Raw genomic sequence first — 23617 nt, forward strand, 5'->3', positions numbered from 1 at the left:
CTCTCTTTTTCCGTTCGCCGTTTTCTCGTCAGATCTGTTCTTTGCTTGCAATCATGACTGATTTCGGTATGGCACCAAGAGATGATGGCATGACTCCTAAGATTGGACGTACAGACAATCTGGATGCTAAAATTTTTATCTTGGGGAAAGGGAACGTTATGGGAAAAGAACGTATCCAAGAATTTTTCAATTGTGTTGGGAATCTAAGGCTTGGTGATGCTCCTATACTTAAAACTACCAGATCTTATGCGCATGCCATCTCAGCACTAGTTATGAAACTTGAAAGTAAATTTATTCGTACCCATCCTACTTTGCAAAGATTGTTTTTTGAGCTCCCCGATATAAAGAATCCTAGGGCTAAAAAGTTGGCCATTCTCGTTCTTATGAACGAGTTTGACTACATAATTCGGGAAGCTAGGGAAATCTTTGACTTTTATGATATGAATCATGAAAAACCAATGATAGATGAAATTATTTACAATAGTTACTATGCACTAAGGAATTTGCTTGGGGATAATAAAATCTTTGATGAGAATCTTAAAAAGGAAGTCCCAATTCTAGATATAATCCAACAAGTTTTTAATAATGTTAATCGACACTATTCTTGGATTGTTGCGGGAAATCAAACGGGTTATGATGAAAACCAACTAAGGAATGCTAAAGTTTATATGGATAATTTTTATGTTGTGTTCACAAAACCTCCTGATAAAAGTACCCCAAGAAAATTAAGAAGAAGAAGGATGACAAAACTTAGATCCTTGCTTTATGCCTAGCTAAGGGCGTAAAACTATAGCGCTTGGTGGGAGGCAACCCAATGAATAAATTTATTTTTGCTTTTTGCTTTCTGTTCTTGAGTGTTAGCACAATTATATTATTGTTATGATTGTGTTTTTATGTTTTAATTAGTGTTTGTGCCAAGTAAAGCCTTTAGGATCTTCTTGGGTAATAGTTGTTTGATCTTGCTGAAAACAACAGAAAGTTTATGCTCACGAAATTAATTTTCATTTTTTACCAGAGAGAGATAAAATAACCATTCCACTTGAAGTAGATCATTATACAAATTTCTCAGGTCATCCTAATTTTTCAGAGTTTTTGGAGTTATGGAAGTATTCTAAATAGTCAGATTGCTACAGACTATTCTGTTTTGATAGATTTTGTTTTCTTTATGTTGTGTGCTTATTTTGATGGCTCTATGATTTTCTTTCATGAGTTTTTGCCGTATAAAAGTTGGAATACAGTAGATATAATACAAAGACAAAATATTAATTGGTTTGATACATCACTTATAGTAGTGGTTTATTATTTTTATACTAACGGATCTCACGAAGGCTTTGTTGAGTTTTGTGTGATTGAAGTTTTCAAGTTTCGGGTTATCTTACGATGGATGAAGGAAGGATGTATGATCCTAAGCTTGGGGTTGCCCCGGCATCCCAAGCTATTATTCAACAATGAGCAACCAACTAAGCTTGGGTATGCCCCCGAGTGGCATCCCCGCTTTCTTCCAACAACTATCGGTATTTTACTCGAGACTATATTTTTATTCGTCACATGTTATGTGTTTTGCTTGGAGTGTCTTGTATGATATGTGTCTTTTCTTATTTTATTTTGTGTTTTAAGTTATAAATCCTTGCTGTACACACCTATTGTGAGAGCCAAAATTATGTCATGACTTGTTAGAATTGCTCTCTATGCTTCACTTAAATCTTTTATGAGCTAGGACTTGCTCTAGTGCGTTACTTATATCTTTTTGAGCACGGTGTGCTTAGTATTTTTGAAGAAATTCCCCCTTACTTCACTTAGATTTGTTTGAGAGTTAGTAAAATTTTGAAGAAATTCTCTTTTGCTTCACTTAAATTATTTTGAGAGAAAGAAAATTTGTTATGCTCATGATCTTCACTTATATTTGGTTGAGCTTATGAAAAGCAACTCATGAAAATTAGTCCCGAAGTGATAGATATCCAAGAAGGATAAAGTAAACAAAATGTCATGAAGATCATTGGACAAAATAAAATTGATTCTTAGTAATAGTTTTGAGATATGATGATGTGATATGTGAGTCATCTTGATGAGTAATTGTGCTCAAGTAAGAATATTCGTGTTAAGGTTTGTGATTCCCTATGCAAGTACGAAAGTCAATAGTCATGCAATGAAAATTATATCCTACTTGTGGTGCATTATTCGGTGTTAATAATGCTTAATGCTTGCTTATGAGATTATTCGTTTCTTGGTTGGTCGCTTCCCAATCTTTTGCTAGCCTTCATTTTTGCACTAAGTATGACCTCTACTTATGCACCCAAAATCCTTTAAACCAGTTTTGCCACATGAGTCCACTATATCTACCTATATGCGGTATTCTTTTGCCGTTCTAAGCAAATTTGCATGTGCCATCTCTAATTTTCAAAATAAACTTCTCTTTTGTGTGTTTGTTTCGCTCGCGGAGCGGTGAGGGGTGGCTAATATTTTCCATGCTAGACGTGCTATTCTCTAGAGGAGTGTTCATTCACTTATCATTGCACGAGAGTAAGGCAAAGGTATTAGGGATGCCCAGTCCCGAAATGCAAAAAGAAATGAATTTACTTTATCTTATCAATAATAAATTCCTTGGAAAGTGTTGGTATGGAGGGAACCCGTGGATACGGTTAGCCATGGAAAGTGAAAGTTATGGTGGAAAAAGGAATAAACTTTATTTTCTGTTTGGGAACCGCCTATGATATATCTATGCATGGAAAGTATTGGGAACTCTATGTCATTTTCGTTGGTGGGATGGATAGACCTCCCAAAATGTTTTTATCTCAAATTTTTCGCTTTGATCTCTGGCACCTCTACAAATCCCTACTTCCCTCTGCAAAGGGACTTTATTTTACTTTATGAAATTTTTATTTTGAAATTTGAGTCTCCATCTTCTCTCATAAAAAGCACCAACTAGGAGGCAATATGATCGTGCTCAAGTATTGGGTGTTCGAGTGTGTTTCATGAATTGATCAATGTTTGAGCATGATGGGCTAGGGATAACTTATTTTAGCATTGATATTTTGAGACATGGTTCACTAGATAAAAAGACACTTCCGTGATGATACGTGTTTGTCACAGTAGGTCACGTTTTCTGTCATGCATGTACATGCATGAAAATTTTATGACAGAATCAAGATAGTCATACATGTGTTGTCATAGAAGTGTTCCATGACATTGCCAAAATTATCATCACGGAAGTATCAACTTCCATGACGATAAATCGCATGTCATAGAAGTGCTTTCATCAAGGTTGACCGACACGTGGCATCCACCGTAACGGGTCGCCGTTACACTATTGGGCCGGTTTTTTATCCGATAACCCGTTAACAGCCTGGACCAATGAGGATTTTCCGCGTGTAAATTGTCATTGGCCGGAGGAAACACGTGTTGGCTCACCGTTGGGACAGATGTCATCCATTCATTGGACAAGAGGCGCCTATGATACGTCGACACGTGGCACGGCCCAACAAAGGCCCATATAGGTTAAAAAGGCCAGCCCAGTCAAAGGCCCGTAGTACTTACTCATGTATTAGTGGGCCAGCCCAATAAGGACCTGTTTAATAAGGCCCATTTACAGCCTGAAGCTAGATCTGGCCCGTTAATTGTTCGCCAAATATTTGGGCCCAATTACGTCCTAGTGACTTTCGGCCTGTTAGAGGCCCAATGTAGACATGGGCCCATTTCAGCCCAGTGTGTCTTTCGGCCTGGGAATGGACCGTGCTGCCCATGGGCCATATATGGTCCGACGCTACATCTGGCCCACTAACGGCCCGTGATAAAGGTGGCAATAGTTCAGCTCAACGTGACTTTGGTCCTGTTAAAGGCCCGTCGTATAATTCGGCCCGTTGATGCATGTACTAAGCTTTCAGCCTCTTAAAGGCCCATGATATCAGTGGGCCAACTTAGGCCCGAAATATGTTTCGGCTTGGTAACGGCCCATCATATAACTGGGCCTAAAAAGGCCCGGTCTACCTGTCAGCCTGCTGAAGGCCCGTCGACCACTAGTGAAAATTGAGGCCCAACATGAATTTCGGCCTGCTAAAGGCCCATGGTTTCTTCTCGGCCGTAACATGCCACTAGAATATTCAGCCTGCTAATGGCCCAATGCTACATGGGCCAAACTAAGCGCTGGGTCCACAAAAGGCCCAACTAAAATTTGGCCCGAATATAGGCCGGAGTAAGTTGTGGGCCTGGTGCAAAGTGTGAACGACCCAATGGCCATTCGGGCCCAAGAAAGATGCAGGTCGGCCCAATTGTGGCCCGCTGAAAACCAGGACCATTAGAGGCAAATGTTTCGGCCCGGTCGACTACATCAATTTTTTTTCAGATAGCGAATGATGGCAGTAACTAGTAGGAATTAAGAACAAACCTACTCTATATAATACAAAAATTACGGCATAGTAACTTAGAATAAACCTACACTATACAATAAAGGATTTATGGTATATTACATCCACTGGGCATCAAAGTTCGCCACCAGGGATCATAAAGCGCAATGAAGAAGCAGATTACAAAAACTGGGCACCATTGTAGCGTAACAAAATAATACTGAACCGAGACCACTTCCAAGACAGTTCAAGAGAGGTTAGCCTTGTGCCGGAACTGCTGCGCAAGCTGCCGAGCAAGGCTGTGAGACCGGCCTAGCATGTCGGTCATAGCTTCCAGGTGTAGCTGTTTAGCAATGAGGCTCTCATTGGTGTTCTCCGCAATCTTTCTTAGAGATAGGACTTCAAGTCGAAGTTGAGTTGCAGAATGCCTTTCTGCTAGAACTTGGGACTCAAGAAGTTGAACTAATTCAGACAGCGAATTTTGTGAGCTTGTCTGACTACTAGTCTCAAGTAACTTGAACACTGCATCAAGACAATACTTTGGGGTTGTCTCGCTATCTTCGAGATGTTTTGCCTTCTTTGCTGCAATATATGTTGGGTTTGTGTCACAGCCTTCAGCAGACTTGTGCATGCCATCAGGCATGTCACCCTGAAACAAGCAGAGAGATAATAGGTTTTGCACGTGTATAAACAAAGATGATAACTGTGCTGTCAATTCCATCCAATTTCAAATTAGAAAATAAAGAGTAAGTTCAAAATATCAATAGCATAATTTGGCATTGTTCATAATGCGGGGGGCTTCACTACACTACTGGATTACCATGTCAACATAACAAGCATAGATGAAGGGCAAAGACAATCATTGTATCTATTTTGGTTAATGTGCATGGCATGTTGTTCATATCATCAGCCACATCAGTAAGACAAAACAGGAGATGACAAGGTGCAAACGTGGGCTGCTTCACCACACACTGGATTATAGATCCACAAAAACAAGCATACATATAGGGAGTATTGAGTAATGTGCATGGTATGAATAAGGAATTTGGTTTTATAAGTAAATTAACTTGGAACTTACGGTTGTTGCAAACATGCATTTTGATAGAAACAACAAACTAAACAGCAGTAAACGATAGGGAGTATGAGCAAATTAAAAAGCAGTTGAGGATAAAGGCTTTAGAAGGACTGACTTACATTACTAGTTAACACTGGCTTTATAATGCCCTTCTCCATGTCAAGGGAAGGACAACTCAAGAATTTCAGCACAAAATCTTCTTCATAAGCATTTCCTGTACTCTACATTTTGTAGAGAGTAATTATAGATATGATAATACTGGAAGGGATTGAGGATAATGAAGATAAGATGCAAATTGATGCTACATAATCAACTACCAATCCTTGGAAGTACAAGAGTTACAGGATAAAATGTACTAACAAGAGCAATGGGCTACACTTCTGCACTGGCATTGTTTGTGTATTCAACGTTTTGATAAGATTAAATATAGATCTGATATTTTTTAGTAAATGGTGGGCGAGGGAGATAAGATGCAGAATGCTACACAATGAACTAATCCCTCTTACCATAATACAAGAGTGTTTTGAACACTAGTGTACTGTACAAAACGTTCTTATATTATGGGACGGAGGGAGTAGCTGTTAATGTAAGTACAGTGATAGACGACGTTCAGTCCTTACAAGAGGACTGCAAAGCTAAACCTCTTCAAAAAGCATTGGGTTGATTCTAAATTTATGTAAGAGTCCATATGGATCTTAACATGTGCAGTGATGCTCAAACAGCTATGAAAGTAAGTATGGTCATACAGGGCAAGAGGTACTCACAAGAGCAATCCAGTGTGCAGTATAGTTGTGAGATTCTGCGGTCCCTTGAGAATGAATGTTCTTCTGCTAACAGTTTTCATACAAGTGAGACGTTAAGGCAAATGCAGAAATGTAGTTCAAATTGTGATGTGATATCATGGATAGTACCTTACGCTGCAGACGAGACCAATGTGTAACAAGATTATTCAAGTCACTGTATGATAAATGTATCACCGGAGACTTTACCGAAATTTCGTTTAGAGGCTTGCCATCGAAGTGCGCTTGCCTCAGGTAGGAACGATACTTCATCAATGAGTGCTTGAAAAGTGCAACCAACCCTTGCTCGTCTTGACAATCGAGTTTGGTCCTCGCCTATTTAAAAGAATGAAATCTTGTGTCTTCTGCCAACAGAAACATATGCAGTAATTACCATGAATAACATTAGTACATTACTTACACGTAAGTTGCGGACGAAGACTGGAAATTGTTCTGAGTCTGTGGAATAATATTTCCATGAAGGAAATATGCGCACAAAGTTCCTGACAACAATATAAGCTTCATCTTCTAAACTGGGAAGAAATGGAACAAGGGTCCTATTTGCTGCAATTGGGGCTCTCTCTAGTTTGGAAAGGGATTTGGCAACATGATTTGGTGTACTCTTTGCTGGAATGGGGGTTTTGCGTCGTAGAGCTGGTTCTATGTCAACTGGCATCATCATACTGTTTGCTGCAGTTGGGGTCTGCTGAGTTGGGGCATCAAAAATGACCAGTGTAGTAGGGCTAGAGTCTGCAAGAGTTGGGGTGTTTTGTGGGTCAGGTGATATTGCAACTACACCTAATGGGCTATTTGATTTATCAAGTGTCACTACCTTTTCCAAATACTTTGCTCATGCTCCTCCGCGATCAGAAATTGCCCTCTTCCTTTTGAACGTCTGATACACAAGAACATCATTTGAATGGATAAATATGGTATGATGACATATGGAATATGTACTGAAAATGGATAGGCAGGGCATATTCACATACACAATTTGTAAACTAAGCTAATGGCAGTGCAACAAAGTAGAAACACTGCAAAGCATCAGTTGCAAGATATGTGCGACCAATATAACCTTGGAAAGTTAGAGCAAGCACCTTAATGGGTGAATAAGATAGGGCATCTGCCTCTGACTCCTTCACTAGGGAGCTACATTGACTTAGGTCTCCCTCTAGCTCAGAATCACTGTTAGTATCATATTCTGAGCATGAATCTGTAGGTGGAGAGAGTTTGGATTGCATTGTATCCGGACTTGATTTCAGTCCCTTAATGTCAAGTTTGACAACCATGACATTGTTCTGCTTTATTCTTTTCATGCACCCAAGCTCATAATCATTATGAAGCTGTTCAGAATCTGAGATTCATGAAAACATAAAAAGTAGTCAGATTATCTATGGAATGCATTGCAGATTCAACTCAAAGAGTGTCTCCCTTTAAACCCCTGCATATGCAAAGTTCACCCCCAACCGTGCTGACCAGACCATACACAGAAATACAAACCTCTTATGTCTCTATAACAGGCAGACACACATTTCAAAACTGAAGTAGGAACATTAGAATCATATCAAATTCGTATTTGAACAAATAAACTAAGGAATTATCAGTGGCATAATGTTTAGCTTCAAGGGTGGAGTGCTGGTAGTGCGACACAAAGCAAGTAGGCAGATTGTATTCCATGTAAAAGATCGTAGTCTATGTAAAAGCTGGAAATGACACTTTCTTTCTATACAATGTAGTTCTTGTTGCCCACACATGATGGAAGAGATCACACAGAGAAATACTATTCACTCATGTCTACGGTTCCAGTATTTTGAAACAGGGTGGTCCACCCTAAAAGAATATTGACAACAAATCATTTACTTGTGAGCTTACTAGGATAGGTATGCAGAATTGTAACTGTAGTAAGAGACCGTCCAAAATCTGAATCAAAAAGTTTGTCTAGCACTTATTGTTTGCAACTAATCGACGTGAATAATTGGATATCATATCAAATGAGTAAGAAAGACAAGTAAAATTGTCAACAAACCTGGCCTGCAGTAGTAATCTGGAGCAATGTCACTACGACCAACAATCCAAAATGACTAGTGTCTGTTCCTAGGGGCGGAATTTTGAAACCCTGTGAACTTTACATGTACTAAAGATTACTGAAATACATCTGAACCATTAAGTGTAGGTAGCACTCAGCACACAACAAACCCTAATGACAGTCCTGCCTAATGAGTAATGAATCAATTAGAAAATGGGTGATGAGAAGTGGCTGCTGAGTGTTGAGGACGTATCTCAGGATAAATCGGGTTGGCTTAGTGGGTGCTACACGCCTGAGCCCTGAATGGACTGGGAAGATAGGCACGGCGGCGCGACCGGGCAGCAGTGACGCTATTGGGCGAGCGGCTCCTGACCTCCTGTTAGTCCGACATCTCCTCCTAGAGTCATGCCATCCGGGGACGGCAACTCGCCGGTGAGGCATGCGGCTGGGGGCGAGTAGAGATCGGAAGCGCGCAGCAGAACAGAGAGGAATCGGGGCCTAGGCTGACCCAAAATCCCAGGGTGGGCCGCGGCCCACCGTGGGCACACCATAGAGATACACACCCGAGCGGCGAACATGAATTTTCGAAACTAAATTAGGAACATTTAGACGACCAATTAAATGACTCCGTTTTAATAATATCAGATTCATATTTGAACAACTAAGCTTGTTTAGCTTGATGGGTGGAGCAGTGCTATTATGAAACGTATAGTGATCATAAAAGGGGCAAACCCTAAGCATTTTTTTGAGCAAAAGAGGGGTTCCCCTCCGATTTCTATTAAAGAAACCACCACAGAACCAACATGATCAATTAAACCCTATTATGACTGTGCCATGGCAGATTTAAAGCTGCAAACCGGGGAAATGCTATTTAGCATCCATTGTTTGCTTCAAACTAAGAACTAAATTCTAAGAGCTGAAAAGAAAGTACAATAACCAAGTTACCATCTATTTTCTGGTTGAGATCAACAAGTTGTGGATATATGAAGTACCACCTCTCTTGTGGTGCCGTGTAGGCATCGGGGGTGCGATGTCTGTCGGTGGCATTGAATCAGATCTGTGACAGTAGACGGGTGCATCGGGGGATAAGTCCCGTTACGGTGTGTGACACCTGGATAATTATGCTATAGTAATCCCAATTTAATGGTGCCACATCACCACTCTTACTGTTGCTAATCCTCGGTTGATCCAAATCGCAATTCAAATTCAAATTCAAATTAAAGCCCATAATTCAAATTTCTCAAACACGCAAAATAAAATGTTCAAAGTGTGGCAAATATTCCATAACTAATTATGGTGGTGATCCAACACTTTTGTAAAGAATTTTAATGCTCTTGTGAATATAACAGTGGCTAAAAATAATTATTAAATGCTTATTAAATTATAAACATACTAGACTATTTTATTTGAACCTCAAACTAAATGTGGCAGTGGTATAATTAGTAAAACCAATTTAGGTGATCTTCCTATATTTTATAAAGCTATTTTCTATTCAAAAATAAAAGAAAACTAAAACTCTAAAAAAGAAAAACAACAAAATAGCAAAACGAAAGAAAACCCCCTGGGCCGGCCCAACTGGGCACGAAGCCCCCAGTCGCTCTCCCCACCTCCCTGTTCATCGGTCTCAGGTCGCTACAGGGGCATGGCTACCCCCGACCACCTCGCACTACCGGACTCACGGGCTATGCCTACAGCCCAGGGCCGTCGGCATAGGTCCTTTGCCGTCGGCATAGCCCCGTCGGCGTAGATCACGTCAGCGTAGATGTGTCAGACCGTCGGCGTAGTATAGCCGTCGGCATAGGTGCATATGCCGACGCCCGTGGGATAGCCGTCGGCATAGTTTAGCCGTCGGCGTTGTTTTCCGTCTGACGGCAACGGACGGCGCCGTCAACAGCGCTGGCGATTCAGGGGACGACACGTGGCGCAGGTATGCCGACGGCTTGGCCGTCGGCATAGATGGAAATCTATGCCGACGGCCAAGCCGTCGGCATACCTGTGCCACGTGTCGTCCCCCGGCTTCTCCTGGCGGCAGGGCTATGCCTACGGCTAAACTATGCCGACGGCTTTGCCGTAGGCATATGTCTGCCACGTGGCAGCTCCTGGTTTCTCCTGGCAGCAGGGCTATGCCTACGGCAAAGCCGTCGGCATAGTTTGCCACGTGGCAAGCCCTGGTAACTCCTGGGCGTATATATGCCGACGGATTTGCTGTAGGCATAGTTTTTTTTAAATTTATTTTCCCTGTTTTCTCTTTTCCAATTCATTTGACAGCATTTCAAAGCAGAACAATATGAAATTATGCAGAAATATGACAATTCATCATGTGAACATACTCAAGTTCACCATCATCATCTAAACATACTCAAGTTCATCACATCATCTAAAGATCATCACCGATGGAAGTTCATGAACATAAAAGTAGTGCAAGACATGAAACATGATAAAAGTAGGAATATGAAAGGCATGGCACGATGGCCACATGCACGGAATCATCAAGCAAGAGCACCCCCGCCAAAAACACCACCTCCGCCATAACCACCACTACCTCCGCCAAAAGCACCACCTCCGCCAAAACCACCACCACCACCTCTGCCAAAACCGTCATCGCGACCACCACCACTCTGCCAGATTGGAGTGACTGGGGTCGACGGAGAAGGAGTCGAGCCACCGGTCCCCTACATGTTTCAGAAAAGATTCTAATGGTAAATATGATATGATAGTGTTTCATGAACGAGAACTAGTTTGCTAGTAGTTAGGCAAATGTACTAACCGAACCATCACTACCTAGTGCCACCCATTCATCGAACGTGGGCACGTGTGGGGGTTCTCCCACAGGTGGTGGTGGGGGTCCCATTTGTGGTGGATCCGTGCGGTTAGTCCAAGACACCAACATAGCCTGAATGTTAGTTAAACAAGCAAACTAGAAGATCAGAAGGAATGAAAGTGCAAAAATTTAGGTTGGTTTTAAGAGGGCAAAACTAACCGTCATCATCTGATGGTTGTAATCATCGTTTGCCTTCACTCGTTTCAAGTACTCCCGCACCTCGAGATTCCTATGCTCGACAAACTCCTTATATGCCTACATAATTTAGGTTGTTTCTAAGTGAGCAATGCTGAAAATAAACTGAGAATGCAAGATAGAAAAAGATAAAGAGGAAGTACTTACAGCATGCTGGCGGGCTAAGGGAGTCTGTGAACGCCCCGTACTCTCTAACTGGCTCGGGTTGCTAGCCCGAAGCCGTGTGTACGAGATTGAAGGAGTGATCAAGCCATCGAAACACGGATACCGGCCATTCTTATTCCCCTGGATGGCCACCACCGCCGTGTCGTCGATCTGAGATTGGGCGACCTCAGCAACAGGAACATCCAGATGCAAATCCTGATAGTGATGAATGTAAGACCCCAGGTGTTCCTCGGTCTTGCCGTAGTACTGGCTCTCGCCCTCCTTGCGATGACTCCGCTCGCGGGCCAGCGTCCACGACTCCATGTCTGAGAGCGGCCTCTTCAACTTGTCCTCCTACAATGTCAAATAGAAGTCAGCCATACATAAGAACATGACGTAAAGAAGAACAAAAATGCATCATGCACATAGATATACCTTCATGGCCTTGAAGCCCCAGTGGTTCCTGTTTCCTTGGCCGTGTGTCCCGTCGTCTCCACGGTTAGCCCGGGCCTTGATGCTCTTGGCAGCAAACTCTGCATCGGCGCCGAGCCACCTATCCACCAAACTCGCCCATCCGTCATGCCTTCCATAGCACCAACGAGGAACAACCTATGCAAATTTTGGAAGCATGACATGTGAGCACGAAACATATAGTTGACTGCTTGAAACAATGAAAAGTTAGTAATAGTTACCATCATGAACTGCTCCTTGCTCAAGGTAAGTCGTAGCTTCTGCGCTTGAGTTTTGGGCATCTTTTGGTGCAGGTAGTAGTGGTAGTACTGCGAGACGGCAACCCAGCGCACCTCGTACTGCAACTGACGAGCTTTCTTCTTCGCAGCCGCAAGCAAGACCACGTCGGCTCTGGCCTTGTGCTCGTCAAGAACTCTATAGAGTTGCTGCAATCATGCAAAAACCAGAAGAAAACAAGGCATGAGTTGAGTGATTCAATGATAAACTATGAACGAAACTGAAGACAAGTGATTCAGAAGAGAACTTACCCAAAATTTGGTGATCATGGCCTTAGCGGTCGTCCCGTACTCCGCGTTGCTGCAAGCCTCGTAGTGGGCCCAGCTCGTGGCCAAAACCCGCTACTGCGGGTCCCTGTCTGGCCGCGGGCATAATAGGCCAGGCCAAAACTCCTTCAACAGGACAGTGATAAGGCCGTTCGGTTTACGGCCCTTTCCGTGAAGGATCCAGTTTCTGCAAAAGAATCAAATGATTGCCATGTGTACAATAAGAAAATGTTGTCATGTGTTGAAAATATGATTGAGAGGCACTTACTCTGTCCCCACAGGTTCAATGAGCCACTTGTGCTCCTCGATAGAAGGTGGTGTAGGTAGTCCGGCATTACCACGCAGCCACCCCTGCGAAGAACCCGGTGGCAAGTCACCCCACAACGCGGGATCAACCTCCCCTCCACCCTCCTCGGCCTCCTCCTCACCCTCCTCCTCGGCCTCCTCCTCCTCACCCTCCTCCTCGGCCTCCTCCTCCTCGCCATCAGGAACATACTCCTCCTCCTCAGACTCAGAAGGTGCCTCTGTATAGGAGGGCATTGAAGAAGACCCTCCTATTTCAGACACGGCCCAGAGTTTTTTGCCCCGGTTGCCTCTCCCCCCACCTCCTCCTCCTCTAGGGGCTCTCCCCCACCGCCTCCTCCTCTAGGGTCTCCTCCCCCGACCCCTCCACCTCCCTGTGAGGTGTCATCCTCGCGTAGTCGGGAGGGAACCTTGTGGGCTCGTCCACTCCGAGTAAGTCCTTTAAATTTACTGAGGAAACTAGCGCCGCTGGACTTGCCCATGATTATTAAACCTGCATTGAGAAGAGAATAAACAATTAGTAAGGATATCAATTAAACAAGCATACAGGAAAAACATTAATACCAGAAGAGCACATTAAGCATACTATTGTAATGATCATTAAAAGAACTTACATTTACTAGAACCCATATGAATCATCACTATTGTAATCTATTTGTGGACCGGTCTCATCATCACTATCACGCATATCTTCTTCGTTGTCTGACGGAGGTGGAGGCTCTTCCTCATCGTCAGCGTCTTCATTTAACTTTTCAAGCATAATTATGTCTCTTTGATTCACAACTGCCTCACCATCAATCCGTGCGTCGTCGTCGTTTGGGTCCAGGTCAACATAACCCAAGTCATCATCCTCGTTGTTTCGGACCACGTCATCATGTTCCTCTTGATAGAACACTCCCTCGTATGTCATGGGGTTTATGTTGTAGTAATCATCATCGTTCGGGTCCGGTAGCTTACCATGCGGCGACACCTTGAACACAACTTCCCAACCCTTTAGGTACTCTTTCTGGCATGGGTAAGGCAGATAATATACTTGTGTGGCCTGGGTAGCGGCGATAAAGAGATCAGCTCCGGCATAGACGGTTGATGGTTTAACTTCAACTAAACCAACAGAAGGCGTATGTCTCAGACCCTTTTTGGGGTCGAACCATCGGCATTTGAACACAGTGAGACTTAGGTGTTCGCGGCCACGTTTGAATGTAAGCTCGTATATTTTTCCTACCCTTCCGTAGTAATCTACTTCATTATCTCCTTCAGTGAAGACTCCGGTATTTATGGTTTTGGGATCAGGTCGACTGTTCTGGTGCTCCTCTGTATGGAAGCGATACCCATTCACATCATACTTTTCGCATGTCATGACGACAGGATCAAAACCCATGGAAACCCATCTCAATTCTTCATCCATTGATTCGGTCGGATCATTTCCCTACAAGTTTAATTGAAATTATAGGGTGCATGAGTTTAATTGAAATTATAGGGTGCATGAGTTTAATTGAAATTATAGGGTGCATGAGTTTAATTGAAAGTGTGAAAAATTACTTTCTCGATGAACCACGCAACAAAATTTTTCCTTCCATCAGCACCCTTTCAGAGAAGAGCAAGTGCCTCCGCTTCAGAAGGAGGCAACATTCCCGTCCATTCTTCTTCAACGAATCGACTACAATAAGAAAAGCGGTATAAGAACTAGGCAAAGTGAACATAACGAATTGACTAAAAGAATGGTGCAAAGGTATTACCTCATCCACTCATCCTCAACTTCCTTGATGTTGTGCAAGATATAGAACATGACATCCTCCCACTCATCTCGTGGCATGAGATAAGATTTCGAGCATCCAGCCCTACTACCTTGCCCGATGAATAGAGGCAACTTGGGTTTATACTTGGGTTCTTCTGTATTGTATCGAGACACCTTATTGTGCAACGTGGGAACATGGTCCGGATAGTAGGCTGTCCTGAGGTCTGCCACCTCCTCTAGGATAACTGCCTCAGCTATGGAAGCTTCAATCTTAGCTTTGTTTCCACATTTCTGTCTCAGATGCTTGTTCTGTCTCTTAGGGCCGTACTGCCAACGATTCTGCACAGGCCCCCCCAACAATACCTCGTTCGGGAGGTGCAAAAGGAGATGTGTCATCGGAGTAAAGAAGCCTGGCAGGAAGATCTTCTCTAGCTTGCATATCAACTCCGGCGCCTTCTTATGCATTTCTTTTATCTTCTCAGGACATACTTCTTTAGCACAAAGTGTGCAGAAGAAATGGCTTAACTCCGCAAGCACACGCCAGACACGCTCGGGAACATAGCCCCGAACCATCACCGGCATAATCCGCTCAATCCATACATGATAGTCATGACTCTTGAGCCCGGTCACTCTGCCCGTTGAAAGATTGACCCCCTTACTTATATTCGACGCATAACCATCAGTGAACTTCACGACGTGTTTCAGCCACTTGAATGTCTCCATCTTATGATCCTTTTTAAGTACGAAGTCAGCATCTGGCTTGAACCAAGATTTTCGACTGCCTGTGGGAGGCTGCATGTGTAGACGTGGTCTATCACAAATATTCTGTTGATCAACTCTAGCATTAACATTATCCTTTGTCTTATCAGGAATGTTGAGGATCGTGTGAAAAAGGGACTCTGTGACATTCTTTTCGGTGTGCATCACGTCTATGTTGTATGGAAGTTTGAGGTCCTTAAAATAGGGAAGCTGCGTGAAGGGGGTAATGTGAGTCCAGTTGTGCGTCTCACCATATCCTTCAAAAAATTTCCCTTTACTTTTTCCTTTGCCCTCACCCTCGTCTTCGCCTGTGGCTTTGCCTTTGCCTTTGCCTTTACCTTTGCCTTTCCCCTCACCGGCAGGCTTAAGAGCTTTCAGCTGAGCAAGCACATCCGCACCAGAAAACGTTGGAATCTCGTTTACTTCATGGACAACTTTGCCTTTTGTGAAGTTCTTCTTGTCTTCCCTATCAGGATGGTCTGGAGGGAGGAACTGTCGATGCAGGTCAAATGCAACATACTTGCCACCCTTCTTCAGCCAAATGAAAATCAAGGCCTGCATGCACACTGGGCAAGGCATCTTTCCACTTGTACACCATCCGCAGAACAAGGCATAACCGGGAAAGTCATGCATGCAATATTGTAGCCAAACTTTCATCAAGAAATTTTTCTGCAGATGTCGGTCGTATGTCAACCTCGGGAAGTACCAAGAATGGTGCAAATCATCCACCAACGGCTGCATAAACACACTCAAATTCTTCCCCGGATATTCAGGCCCCGGAATTATAAGCGACAGGAACATGGTCTTGCGTTGCATTATGGCGCCGGGAGGGAGATTCAGCGGAATAACAAATACGGGCCAACAGCTGTATGGATTAGACGACATACCATATGGATTGAACACATCACCTGTTATAGCAATTCTGACATTCCCAGCCTCGGCTGCTTCCTCCGGGTACTCTATATTGAATGACTTCCATGTTTCACCTCCTGATGGATGTACAATTTTTTTTGGATTGTACCTTTTCCCTTCCTTGTGCCACTTCATCATTTTGGCAGACTCCTCGGTGATGAAAAGGCACTGCAGTCTTTTTATAAAATCAAGATACCGAAGAACCTTCACAGGGATTTTTAGCTGCTGCTTCTGACCATGCTTATCGACCACCTCAATATACCGAGAGGAACCGCACTTCCTACAGTACTTGTCATCCGCATACTCATGCCTAAACAAAAGGCAATTCTTTGGACAAACATGTATTTTCTCATAGTCCATCGAGAGCGCCTTCATGATTTTCTTCGTACCGTACATGGTTTTCGGCAGTTCATGGCCCTCAGGCAGGCTGTTAGCCCATACTCCCAGAAATGCTTCGAAGCAACCTCAGCTACAGCCGTACTCAGCCTTGACTGCCATCAGTTGCGAGATGGCATCCAGCACAGACAGCTTGGCACCCTCATAGAGAGGTTTCTTTGACGAGGCCAAGATTTCCAGGAAGGCCTTTGCGGTTTCCTCCGGCTCCTCCGGTTCATTCGCTGAATGTGATGGAGGTGTCGGCTGTGCAGCAAAGACATCATCTAGCATGTCTCTAACCCCATCGTCCTCATAACCAGCGACGCGTTGTCGTATCACATCCTCTCTACCATGGTCCCGCTGGGCAAAGTTTATCGGCATATTAAAGTTGGGCATAAATCCATGCGTGCGAAGGTGCTTAGTCATCTCACTCTTATCTCTGCGGATACGCCTCTTACATCTGGCACACGGGCATTCTGGCACCATCCTCATTGGACTACGGAATATCTCTTTCAAAAACACATCAGTTTTCTCGACCCACTCTGTTGTTACTTGATTCCGACGGAAAAACCCACTATACATCCACTGATTATTTGCCATCTCTGCTTTATTGGAAGCCACACAACAAAATTAAGGATTCATTTAAATTACTCACATCAATATTTTATTTTTTACAAGGTTGACGAGAAACGACATTTAATCCACCTACATCTCTAATAGGTAAAGATGGGTCCTAATCCCACCCGAGAATGTGTAGATTGAGTACGTTGTCCATGCTCTACCCCATTCCGAGACAAAATTTCGGCAGCACCTCCCCCCTGTTCTCCAAATACACGTCTCGGCAAAATGTCGAGAGAATGTGCATCCGGAGAACAACAGGGAGGCGCCGCCGAAATCCTGTCTCGGAACGGGGTAGAGCATGAACAACGTACCCAATCTACACATCCTCGGGCTGTCCGTGGAAAGCGCTGGACAATCCAAAAGAGCTGCGATGATAAATATGCAATTGAATGCATATTTATCGATGCAACCCTTTCGGACGCGAGACCTAGGTTACGCAACTTGATGTGAAAATTTAATCTAGTGACATGGAAAAAAAGTGGACGAGGTCATGGAATTGTTGCTCACCCTCCGATGTAGTCGATCAAAGGAGACGGACGATCGTGGACCAACACCTCCAACGTCGACAATCACGCCACGAAGATGGAACACCACAAATCCTGTTAATTACACCGAGTGAAAAAAAATTTAGGTCATCACCTCACATTAAGCATTGATACTTTTAACTATGAAAAAAATCATGTTTCGTCAAGTGTCAAATTTTGTCCTTCAATTTTTTTAGCAAGATCATCATGATTAAATAACCACTCATCATATCATAATTTTGCAGCACATCTCACATAGCTACTTAACATTAAGCACTGACACTTAAAACTATGAAAAAAATCTTATTTTGTCAAGTGTCAAATTTTGTCCGGTTCAATTTTTTTGACAAGATCATCATGATAAAAATAATCATTCATCTTATACCAATTTTAGAGCACATCTCAAATGACAAGATCATCATGATAAAAATAATGCAAACTAACAATCTAACATCCTAACATCCAACATTCAACTATATATCAACCTAACAACCTAACATCTAACATCTAACCTAACAATCTAACATCCAACATCCATCCATGCATTCATTCATCCATCCAACAGTAGAAAAAAATGCAAAAAAATGAAAAAAAAACGTAGCTCACCGAGAGGGGCGTTCGGGGACGGGAGGGGATGGTGAGGCAGGGGCAGGGGCGGTCGGGGACGGGAGGGACGGGGCCGGACGGACCCGCGGCCGGCTCTAGGAGCCGCGGCCAGCGGCCGGGGTCGGGAAAGGCCGGGGCGCCGGGGTCGGGGGAGGCCGGCGCAGTGGCGGGGTCGGGGGAGGCCGGTGCAGCGCGTGGTCGGGGGAGGCCGGGGCGACGGCGGGTGGAGACGGCGGCGCCGGCCGGTGTGGAGGCGGGGGCGGCGACGCAGCTGTGGAGGCGGGGAGGGCCGCGCGGGCGTGGTGGAGGCGGGGAGGGCGGCAGCGGCAGGGGGAGGTGGGGGGTGCGGCGGCGGCGGCAGGTCGGGGTGGGGGGTGCGGCGGCGGCGCAGGTCGGGGTCGGGGGGTGCGGCGGGGGCAGCTCGGGGTGTGGGGGAGTAAGTGAGTGGATGGGGGAGAACGCGAGTGGATAAGGTCAACTATGCCGACGGCTAAGCCGTCGGCATAGCTCAGGGCGCCACGTGGCACCTATGTCGACGGCTTAGCCGTAGGCATACTTTTTTTTCTTTTTTATTAGCCACGTCACCGATCCGCGTATAAGCTTCCCTATGGCCGCAGCTATAAAGCCGTCGGCATATTTTTATTTTTACTTTTCTTATTTTGTATAAATTTTGTAATGTTTTCTTATTTTTTATAAATATTTTAATGTTTTCTTATACATATTTTTTACATGCAGAACATTATTTAACATGTACCATACATTTTCTTTAATGATTTGAAACATTATTTTTAATGACATGATCTTTTTTTTATATTGTACAACAATTTTCTCAAATATCACGTATATTTTTTTCTATGGTCTCGTGAAAGGTGATACATAGGAAAGCAACTGACTGAGGGGTACCGTTACCGAGTGCCTGATCCAGTAACTATGCGAGTGCCTGATCCGTCTACTACCGTGTCATCACCGTCCGTGAGGGGGGCACGCCCCGGAGACACGTGCCGCCTCTTCGGACATGCCACCACACCACCCCGCATGTATGAGGGCCCGGTGCGACGCTCCGTTGGCATTGCTACCCCCCCAGGGCCCCCGACCCACCTAACCCTGTAGCGTTTGACCACGGGATCTAGCCCTTTGACTTTGCATGGACAGGATTTGACCAGTGGACCTCTCCACCCGGTTGTGTTAGGTCAGCCCATAGGAACACTTTGGAGCAACATCCGGGCCAGACCCACAGCAAGATCCCCTCCGTGTAGACCCGACGCGTCCGTTTCCCCCCTCCAGGTGCCGGCGGTGGCGCCGTCCGTGAGGGGGGCCAAACCCCGGAGACGCGTGCCGCCTCTTCGGACATGCCACCACACCACCCCGCATGTATGAGGGCCCGGTGCGACGCTCCGGTGGCATTGCTACCCCCAGGGCCCCCGTCCCGCCTAGCCCTGTAGCGTTTGACCACGGGATCTAGCCCTTTGACTTTGCACGGACGGGCTTTGACCAGCGGACCTCCCCACCCGGTTGTGTTAGGTCAGCCCATAGGAACACTTTGGAGCAACATCCGTGACAGACCCACAACAAGATCCCCTCCGTGTAGACCCGACGCGTCCGTTTCCCCCCTCCAAGTGCCGGCGGCGGCGCCGTCCGTGAGGGGGGGCACACCCCGGACACGCGTGCCCGATGCGGTAGACCCGATGCGGTAGTTTCCCTGGTGCAGTAGACACACGTGCCTGGAGGGGGGCACATCTGGGCCAAACCCACAGCTAAATCCACTCCGTGTAGACCCGATGCGGTAGTTTCCCCCCTCCAGGTGCCGGCGGCGGCGCCGTCCGTGAGGGGGTCCACGCACCGGAGACGCGTGCGGCCTCTTCAGACATGCCACAACACCACCCCGCATGTATGAGGGCCCGGTACGACGCTCCGGTGGCATTGCTACCCCCAGGGCCCCCGTCCCGCCTAACCCTGGAGCGGTTGACCACGGGATCTAGCCCTTTGACTTTGCACGGATGGGCTTTGACCAGTGGACCTCTCCACCCGGTTGTGTCGGGTCGGCCCAGAGGGACACCGGGGAGCAACATCTGGGCCAAACCCACAGCTAAATCCACTCCGTGTAGACCCGATGCGGTAGTTTCCCCCCTCCAGGTGCCGGCGGCGGCGCCGTCCGTGAGGGGGGCCACGCACCGGAGACGCGTGCGGCCTCTTCAGACATGCCACAACACCACCCCGCATGTATGAGGGCCCGGTACGACGCTCCGGTGGCATTGCTACCCCCCAGGGCCCCCGGCCCGCCTAACCCTGGAGCGGTTGACCACGGGATCTAGCCCTTTGACTTTGCACGGATGGGCTTTGACCAGTGGACCTCTCCACCCGGTTGTGTCGGGTCGGCCCAGAGGGACACCGGGGAGCAACATCTGGGCCAAACCCACAGCTAAATCCACTCTGTGTAGACCCGATGCGGTAGTTTCCCCCCTCCAGGTGCCGTCGGCGGCGCCGTCCGTGAGGGGGGCCACGCACCGGAGACGCGTGCGGCCTCTTCGGACATGCCACAACACCACCCCGCATGTATGAGGGCCCGGTACGACGCTCCGGTGGCATTGCTACCCCCCAGGGCCCCCGTCCCGGCTAACCCTGTAGCGTTTGACCACGGGATCTAGCCCTTTGACTTTGCACGGACGGGCTTTGACCAGTGGACCTCTCCACCCGGTTGTGTCAGGTCGGCCCATAAGGACACCGGGGAGCAACATCCGGGCCAGACCCACAGATACATCCACTCCATGTAGACCCGATGCGGTAGTTTCCCCCCTCCAGGTGCCGGCGGCGGCGCCGTCCGTGACGGGGCCACACCCCGGAGATGCGTGCCGCCTCTTCGGACATGGCATAACACCATCTGATTGTGGTAGGTCATCCGATATATATGAACACTTGGAGCAAAGTCCCCTTCGTATAGACCCGATGCGGTTGTTCCCCATTCCAGTTGCCGGCCGGCGGCGGCACCGTTCGTGAGGGGGGTCACACCGCTCTGTACAGAACCGAAAAATAATGTATGTATGCTTATTAACACATACTGTATGTAAGTTAGTTAAATAATAATAATAAAGAAAAAAGTGAAGAAAAAGAAAAAAAACTATATGTATGCTTATTAACACATACTATATGTATGCTTATTAGCACAATCTATATGTATGCTTATTAACACATACTGTATGCTTAATAATAATAATAATACTATTTGGGAAAAAGAAAAAAAGAAAAAAAAACTATGCCGACGGCAAAGCTGCGGCCAGGGCAGATGGACAGCGCCGCGGATCGATGACGTGTCAGCTATGCCGACGGCTACCGTCGGCATATGTCCTGGTCGATGCGCTCTGGATCGGTGACGTGTCACCCGTATCTATGCCGACGGCCACCCGTCACGGCCGTCGGCATAGATTTGACGTCGTTAGCCGGCCGTGATGAGTGTTGTCGGCGGGCCCGCATCTATGCCGACGACAGCTGTAGGCGTAGTCTGGGATAAGCCGACGACTGTTATGTGCCGACGGCTGCTGTCGGCGTAGACGGGGATAGCCCGACGGCCATTGTACGCCGACGGCCAGGACCTAGCTGTCGGCATAGCTCGGGTTAGGCCGACGGTGGCCGTCGGCATACATTTGGCTGTCGGCTTAGAGCCCTGTTCCGGTAGTGTCATGGGCAACGCTTGGAGAGGATAAAGCCTCCACCGAGGCCTCCCCCTCCAGATATTTCTCCCGCATCCGCCCCTCGCTCCTCCCCCACTCTCTCCCTCGTCTCCCTAGCTCAGATCCATCCGCACCCGCAGCCATCGTCATCAGCCACCGCGCTCCACCACGGCCACCGACGCCCCCGCATCCATCTGCCGTTCCCACCAGCTCCGTCCTGCTCCCCTACGTCACTTGCGCCAACGGGCTCGAGCCGGGCGCCTCTCCTTCATGCGGGACGAGGTCCTCTTCAACCTCGAGGAGTCGCCGCCGCCCTCGAATTCCGGCCACACCGAGCCTCCCTCGAGCACGCTTTGCACAACTACGGGCTCGCGGTGAGCCTATCTTCCATTCCTCCTCTCTCCGTGCTCGTTTGCGTACTCCGTCTCTCGATCCACCGTGGTAGAAACTCGCCACCGCCATGCTCACTATCGTCACGGCCGTCCGCGTCCTGCCTCCACGCGTGTCGCGGTCACCTCTCGCCGGGCCGCGCCGCGCCCCGCACGACACCCTCCTTGGCCTCACACTGCCCCGAGCACCATCACGTCCACGCCCGCATCGCGATAGCCACTACCGTTGCCTACGTTGGCCCCGCCGGCGGGCGCGCATGCGCACGACCGCGTCGGCTGCGTCCCGTCTCGGGCGCCCGCTACCCGACCACGCCCTGCACCACCATCGCCTGGCCGCTCCCCTCGCTATGCCAGAGTGCAACCACAGGCGCCTGCACTCGCTCACTGCGCCGCTGTCCGCGCTCGCGCATCTCTGGTCACGCACGCCCTGCTCTGCCCCGCGCCCGCTCGTGCCTGTAGCCGCGCGCGCCTGCTGCTTGTGTGTACTGCTGCTTCCCTGCGCACGCCTTTTGCCCGCTCGCGCACCCCTGCTACTGGTTCTGCCGCGGCTGTCGCCTGCAGCTCGCCGCCGCCTCCTGTGCGCTAGCCCCGCTCCTACCGGCTCGCGCTCGACCGGCCGCGCCCGCCTGCTGCACCGCCTCATACGTCCGCGGTCCTGCTCCGCATAGCCGCCGCTGCACTGCTACCGCCGTTGCTTTTCCTGTAGTAACATTCAGTTACGGTAGCCATCGCTAGCTTTTCTAATATTACACTCACTAACTCCCTTGACAGCCTCTAATCAGCGGTAAAACAACTACTAACAGGCCAGAGAAAAATATGAGTAGAAAGTATACATGACAATCTTCATTTTATCCCACTGGACCAAATCCTTTTGATGTATGGATTAATTCCTACAAAAATCACAAAGTTCAATGTTCTGTTAATAGAAGAACCGAAAACAACTTTATTTTCATAGCTACTTTAGTGCTGTTGATGATCAAGCAAATGAACTCTAGCAGAGATGAAAGTGCTACTATCTTGTAGATCACAGAAAAATGCTCAAAATTAATATAAGGCACAAAATCATAGGAGGTACAGATCTATAGTTGTAGCTTTTTGAAAACAGCTAAAAGATGTTTAAAACTGACGAATTCTCAGACTTAGCAGAATTTGAGGAATTTTCAGGATTTTGCTTAAAACTTTGAAAATTAATAGAAAATAATCCGTAACTCGGATGAAAAAGTTTTATACACGAAAGTTGCTCAGAACGACGAGACGAATCTGAATATGTAGCCCGTTGGTCCGCGACACGTCCCTATCTTAGTAAACCTCGAACCTCTCCCCTCTGGTTCATTT

The 23617-nt window shown here is 46.8% G+C and overlaps 2 protein-coding genes across 2 annotated transcripts; both read right to left on the bottom strand.

The window, feature by feature from the left end:
- Nucleotides 1–11481: 11481 nt before the first annotated feature.
- LOC125547036 lies at nt 11482–12397 on the bottom strand. The gene is made up of 5 exons (XM_048711077.1): nt 12379–12397; nt 12073–12276; nt 11816–11989; nt 11649–11734; nt 11482–11551 (listed from the first exon to the last, which is right to left on the bottom strand). The coding sequence occupies exons 1-5, from the start codon at nt 12394–12396 to the stop codon at nt 11482–11484; spliced, it is 552 nt and encodes a 183-aa protein (XP_048567034.1). The 5' UTR covers nt 12397.
- A 71-nt stretch (nt 12398–12468) lies between these two features.
- On the bottom strand, nt 12469–13205 carry LOC125547037 (histone H3.v1-like). Its single transcript, XM_048711078.1, has 2 exons — nt 12662–13205; nt 12469–12580 (listed from the first exon to the last, which is right to left on the bottom strand). Exons 1-2 carry the CDS (start codon nt 12931–12933, stop codon nt 12469–12471), a joined length of 384 nt encoding a protein of 127 aa, XP_048567035.1. The 5' UTR covers nt 12934–13205.
- Nucleotides 13206–23617: the final 10412 nt, after the last annotated feature.

This window comes from Triticum urartu, chromosome 3, assembly GCF_003073215.2.
Source record: "Triticum urartu cultivar G1812 chromosome 3, Tu2.1, whole genome shotgun sequence".
NCBI classification, from domain to species: Eukaryota; Viridiplantae; Streptophyta; class Magnoliopsida; order Poales; family Poaceae; genus Triticum; species Triticum urartu.